We start from the raw sequence: 6685 nt of genomic DNA on the forward strand, positions 1-6685 counted from the left end.
ATTTTGCCAGCTGATGGACGTTTTAATTTTTTAATCGGCGGGGGGTTCACAAGGAAGTAGATTTTAATAAATGTCCCAGAGGGGATTTTTTCGGAAGAAATTGTACCTCTGAAGGAAACAAATGTCACTAAATTCAATTATATAGTGTATACTTGTGATAAGATGTGGTTTCAGACACGTTTAGTCACGTTTTAGATTACTCTGGTCACCCCATATTCAGATTGAGAAGTCCTGTCCTTTCGCCGGAGTGATGTCACTGATAGAATGCGATCATTCCGTCTCTCTCATACATTAGTGTACTTTTCATTCTCCTTTTTAAAGCATTGATTTTTAACTGCTCCAGCTGAGAGGATGGTGACAAAAACTGAAGAAAATAATATTCACAGACGGATACAAAACCACCAGTCGTAGACTACCATCTCACTTTTTAAAGTGAAGGTTTTTGGGATTTAAAAAATCTGAAGCAGGTCGTTGGAACTGAAGCGGAGTTTTTTTTTCTATTTGGAGTTAGCCGATATTACTTCACTGTCAGAAAAATATCACAGCTGATTGTGTAGGCTACCAGTCAGTTGGTTGATTATAGCTCATGTTTTCTTAATGTAAAACATCTTTCCTGTTTGAAAACACAAAACCATCTGCAACCGGATTGTTGGACCCGGTTGCCGAAGACGATCTGACGTCTGCGAAGCCTTTTCTATTTTCGATTCTAAAACATTATTTCCTGCCATAATGATATAGCTACTACCAATAGGGAAAAGATGCCATGTGGCCCCGAGGATTATTTTAGTTGAATTAAAGATGTTTATCGATGCTTTTTTATTTTTGCCTTGACTTGTAAAGAAGACCTGCCCTTCCCATCGATTCGAGAATAACCAAGGACTGCAAACGAGTGAGAGTGCAAGAACAACGTAGCCTATAAAATCCCCTTTTGGGTAGGCTGTTCTGACATTAAAACATGTTGACCCAGGTAAAGTGGCCTATGATGCTTTATTTTAAATATTGTAAAAGTAAAAGCAACATTTAATTTGTGTGTAGTTTATTCGGTTTTTTGAAAGTTATTCAGTAACGTGTAGGCTATTGTAAAACAAGATTAGCCTAACATACGAATGCAAACTGTGTGTAGGCTACGTGTGTCTCGGACCTGGACTGCGTGTTCTTTTCACGAATCTAAGTAGAACCACGACTAATATGCTAGGCTATTATAGCTCGTAGCAACATCGATGTTGTCCTATTTCATCCGGCACTTAGGGAAGAGCATCGAGGAATCCGAGTGTAATAATGGACATTCGTGTGGCTGAACACCGCATAAACTTGTTTGTCGTATTTCACCTGTCACATATGTGATGATCGCATTAGCCTATTTGAAGACGCGTTATTTTGTAAAGGTTTGGTTTGTATGCTACCTTTTTCTCGACTTTTTTCTCACTCATAACAACACTAGGCTAGTTAGCCTTTTGAGTTATCTGTTATAGGTTGTTGACACAATGTAGTAAACTACGGGCTGCATAGTGGTACAGAGCAAATAAAGCTCCTCGTTTCTCGAAGCCAGTCTTTGTTCGATTCTTTAATTTGTCATTCTTCGATGACCGCCCCAGCAACGACAGGTTACAAGTAGGCTACCACGGACGCCATCTTTAGATAAAAGGTGGAATTATGTTGTAAGATTTCGGAAAAGAGGGATGTGCGTGGTTATGCATGTTGTCAGCAATGTAACCCATTGCTTAGGCTATGTTTAAATAGTACGTAGCTGCATAGGCTAGTGGTGAAAGACGTAGAATGGCGTGGAAATTGCGCAGTCTAGATGATGATTAACTTACCGCGACTATAAGATGAGGTGAAAAGTTATGCTTTGTTCAGATGTCTGCCTTGAAGCCATGATTGCTGCTTTATTGTATGCTCGACATGCAGACACTTTGGTGTTTCGTTTTTAATCATCACCATCTTCTCGAATAGACTAGGCTACTTTCCTTCAGTCCAGATACAATAGTAGCCTATACTACTCTTGTATAACTGCTTCGAGTCCTAACGTTTAGCCTAATGCTGCTTACCGGACTTAATGAAAGCAAATGTAGTATTGGTTTGAGTGTAAATGTTTCACCTATGCGAATGTAATGTACACGAAAGCTACATTTACGCCACGAAGAAAAATAGCCTTCTTACTACTTGGTTATCACATTTTGTCTCGTGTTGCTTCCATGTGTGCGCTAGGCTGTTTTAAAAATAGGCTACCATGTATCGGGTATCTTTAGCTCTTTCCTAACGGAAAGCTTGAGGTTAAAGGCTGCTCTTGTAACTCATGGGTAGTGGTTAAAGTGTCTACATTTCGTCTATTTGTCTATAATAGAAAGAGATAAATTGGATGTATGTAGCCTGTATGCTATGCGCAAGTAAGAGAAACACGTCGAATAACATCCCGTCACTATTTTTTGTCCACATCATTAATCGGTCCGTGACGAGAAGTTGGATGTTGCGTGTTTAAAGTCGGGTTTTGTGCAACAATGTGGTTTGAATGTATCCCCCATTGAGTTATGATGCTTGTCAATTGTCTGACTTCGATATTTTCTTTTGAAAGATTTTCAGAATATCACTTAGCTCGTGTGAAAAAATGTAGCCTACAGACTACCTCCAATTTTCTTGACACTGGCAAATAGAAGGTTGTTTAGTGAATTTCTCTTCACTCTTCAGTTTGTTGCCGAATAGTCGTAAATCCCGACAGATACTGCTTTATTGATGATTCGCCATTGTTCCAGACACTTGTGAAAGGGCGTTGGTGGCGGTATATGCGTTGAATAGAGGGTTACCGGTTATTACGCATATGCGTTTATATTTCGGATTTGTCTTATGCAATAGGCATAATGGCACGGTCGAATGAAGCTCACAGTTGATTGGCAGCTCTGACAGTGTCTCCCGCGCGTTGCTTTTGCTGTCAGACAATGGTTGCGTTTGCTTGCGTGTCCGGAGTGGCGCGAGCTCACGTTGCTTTCCTTTGGGGTGTTTGATATGCCACGAATGTTTAAAAAGTCGGGAATATGTTTTTTTTTTCCCCACAGGGAAAGAGAAAACGCACCGTGGAAGACTTCAACCAGTTCTGCACTTTCGTATTGGCTTATGCTGGCTACATTCCGTACCCCAATGAGGTAGGCTGTGCTAACACTGGATTACATTGTGCTTGCAAACTAAAGCGGTGTTGACATTCCTTTAAAACATGACAAATTCGTAGCTGTAAGAACTTTAATGTATGCGGGGTGCCTATGTAACTTGCAGAACGTCCTTTTTTCGAAAAACAAATACAGTGGTGAGTGAGTGTGCAACGTCTCCTGTTTGTCTCCCTCTGTAGGAATGGCAATGTAATGACAGTGTGCCAAGGGACAGTAGCACATGCAGCCCACACCACAGTGAAGACTGGGCTTCTTTCTCATCCCCACAGTCGTACTATGCCCCCACCCCATCCAAGAGGGTTGCAGGAGCTAAGCTGGGCGCGAAATTGGGAAAGAGAATCAATAAAGAGAAGGGGAAGAGGAGGAAAGACGAAAAGAGTAGTGCATTGGATGGAGAGAGAAAGCCCCATAAGAGAGGCAGAGATGCTGGAGGGAGCAAGAAGTCCTCCAGCGCGAAGGAGTCTGTTAAGAAAAGTGTTCCTCAGAAGCCCCGGTTTGAAATGACAAACGGAGCCTCTCTCTGCAGCAGCTTTAGTACAGCGGGAGCCAGCTCTGCGGTGGACTCTAATCATGGCTGCAAAGCCACGGCTCAGGCACGGCCCCTCCCAGAGGATTCTGCAGACATGTGCAGTGGGATTTACAGACCATCTGCGCTTAAGCAAGAGCCCCAGGAATGCACTGCCTATGTGGATTGGGCCAATGAGGAACGGGCCGCCCAGGCTGGTCCAGGTCGCCTAAAAGATATCTCCATGGGCTATCTCAGCAGCCCACATGCGAGTCTATCCTGTGATGACATCCCAGTGCAGCCCAACTGTGATCACAGGGAGAGGAGATCGAGTGTCAATCAGGAAGTGAAGGCGGAGCCTATTGACCTCACATGTGCAGTGAGTTTGACTGGGCAGGTGCTGAAAGCAGAGGTCACTCCACAGGAAGAGGAGGAGCTACAGAGGCAGATCCAGGGGACGGCTAAGGACAGGTGCAGTGAGGAGGGTGAGAGCGAAGGCAGACTAGTGGGGAAAGAGACGTGGGAGGAGGGCGAGAGCGAGGGCGGGGCCACGGACATTCTGCGCCTGGTGATGGAGCGGCGCCTGACGGGGCGCGTGCCTGACGACCAGGAGACGGGGTACCACACCGACTGGGCCAGCAGCACGCCCGAGCAGGGGGGCAGCGACACGGACCAGGACACCCGTGCCACTGACGGCAACACCGCAGCCAGCTCCGGTCAGTGCCTGGCCTTTCCGTCTGTTCTCCCGTGCCTTTCTCTGGCCGTTTGAGTCTCACCCCGTTTCATTTTTGTTTGGAGCTGTAGTTTATAGTTCCACTTCTTTGTTGTCAATCTATGACCAATTGCATTCACTTGTTCATGTCCTCCTGTCATTGTGGGATATTATTCATTCATTCATTTTTGTGTCAGATGTATTCATGACTGTTCTTCCCCTGGGCAATTTCAGCATATGGTACAGAAGATACTTCTGCAGAAAACAGCAAGCTCGAAGGTAAATGAAGGGAAGGAAATAAAGGAGTTTTAGGGACTGGATAAAGGGAAATGAGACGGGGAGAAGGATGATGCCATTTAGACTTCATTGTTCTGAATATTTTTAAATATCCACAAATTGAATAACATAAAACATGCAGTCACTGGGTAGGGGGTGAAGGACAAAAACAAAGTAAAAGGTGAATAAAGAATGAAATAAGGACAGTAACAGGTCACAGATAAGGGTGATTAAGTGCACTTCTCTGGATCATCCATTCAGTGGGTCACATTTGGCCCTGTGAGACCTTACTGTCAGATCTGTAAAAACTGAAATATCAAAGAAATAGCATAACCACTGGTTTACATCTGACTTACACAATACATCACTTGTGTAAATCTAATGGAATTTAGGTATCATTTCCAAAAGAGCAGCCCTGGGCATATGGGCAGATCTTCAAACAGTAAATGTGCTTCTGCAACAAAATTTTGAGTTTTGGGGAGGATGATTAAAACTGGATTTTGAATATTAATGTCTCCAGTAATGCTCATACCCCTCCAACCACTCAGTTTGAACACAGAAGCTGAGAGTACCATGCCGTAGTTGTTTTTATTTTATTTAAGTCATGTTTTCTTCTTCTCTTCCTTCCTCCCTCCCCTCATTCGCTCCCTTACCCTGTTTGTACAGAGGAGGAGGACTCCTGGGACCTGATCACGTGCTTCTGCATGAAGCCGTTTGCGGGGCGGCCCATGATCGAGTGCAGCGAGTGCGGCACCTGGGTGCACCTGTCCTGCGCCAAGATCCGCCGCACCCACGTGCCCGACGTCTTCGTGTGCCAGCCCTGCCGCGACGCCAGGCAGAACATCCGCCGGTCCAGCAGGGCACGCACCGTGTCCCGCAAGTGCTTCGGCGACTAGGACCGCCCAGTCACGGCGCAGGCCCCAGCCGACCGCCCAATCACAGTGCAGGCCACAACCACCCGCCCAATCACAGTGCAGGCCACAACAGACTGCCCAGTCACAGTGCAGGCCAGCCACAACTGACTGCCCAGTCAAAGTGCAGGCCACAAGCACCGTAACCAATCAGAGAACTCAGTCAAAACTGATCACTGAGTCGGAAATGGAATGGGAAAAAAGAGTCAGTCTGCAGTGCTGTAAAAGAGCTGGGGAGAGATGATCAAGGTGTGACTGAGGTTTTGCTCACCTCCTCTCCTTCTACACAGCCCTTCTACTCCTGTGCTCATCAGAATTCTCTCTCACCCACATCACGTCTGCAGTGGAGAAGAGGAGGGCCTTTTTATATGAGGGGACAATAGAGAGTGGAGTTAACAGCACAGGGAGAGGTTGTGTGGATTTGATTGAGGGTGGTTTCATTAAAACTGTTTTTGAATGTATATGTCCAATAAATTCATATAATCACTGATGAGCTTTGAGAGACAGTTTGGCCTTGCTGTTTCTGTTGATTCTGATTTATAAAACTATTTGTCAAGGGCTGGTTTTACTCTTGTAACAGACCCCACCCATACTTGGTAAACCCTTGAAGGGGAAGCCATTTTGTTGCTAGAATGTTGGAAGTGAATGGAGTGTAGAGCCATGGAAAGGTATGTATGTATGCCCCCCCCAACAAATGCCACCTGTGATGGTTTTTGTTGAAAGATGCATTTATTCACACACATAACTTTCCACACAAATATGCAGAACAGTGTGGGTTGTGTCACTTCGTGTGCATTTCATTATTATATTTGATATTGATATTCAGCTGGAGGCTGGTTCTGGCAGAGGCAGGTCATTGCAACATGCTGTGGTGAGGCATGACCGATGAAAGACTGTACAAGCATTACATAACACACTGCCCAGGGTGAATGCAAGCAACCTGGTGAGCCAACTCGGAAACAAAACCTTTCCCACGGAGTTCTTAAGCCTGACTATAATGCGTTTGTACTGAACATAAGCATTTTTTTATTTAGTAAGGTTACCAGTGTACCTGATATTACACTGTGATACAATACTCTAAATATTTAGGGCTTGGTAAATCTATGTTTGGTGGTAGGTCATG

The 6685-nt window shown here is 44.8% G+C and overlaps 1 protein-coding gene across 3 annotated transcripts; it reads left to right on the forward strand.

The window, feature by feature from the left end:
* Positions 1-254: 254 nt before the first annotated feature.
* Positions 255-6125, forward strand: LOC118209099 (PHD finger protein 13-like). Of its 3 annotated transcripts, none has more exons than XM_035384244.1 (5): positions 255-967; positions 3051-3137; positions 3338-4379; positions 4610-4654; positions 5318-6125. In XM_035384244.1, exons 1-5 carry the CDS (start codon positions 956-958, stop codon positions 5545-5547), a joined length of 1416 nt encoding a protein of 471 aa, XP_035240135.1. In that variant the 5' UTR covers positions 255-955; the 3' UTR covers positions 5548-6125. The 3 variants fall into 3 exon arrangements, with proteins under 3 accessions (XP_035240135.1, XP_035240136.1, XP_035240134.1); XM_035384243.1 differs by lacking the exon at positions 255-967 and adding an exon at positions 1035-1385; XM_035384245.1 differs by lacking the exons at positions 255-967; positions 4610-4654 and adding an exon at positions 1031-1385.
* The last annotated feature ends 560 nt before the right edge of the window (positions 6126-6685 follow it).

The sequence above is a fragment of the Anguilla anguilla genome, chromosome 12 (genome assembly GCF_013347855.1).
Source record: "Anguilla anguilla isolate fAngAng1 chromosome 12, fAngAng1.pri, whole genome shotgun sequence".
In the NCBI taxonomy this organism is placed as follows: domain Eukaryota; kingdom Metazoa; phylum Chordata; class Actinopteri; order Anguilliformes; family Anguillidae; genus Anguilla; species Anguilla anguilla.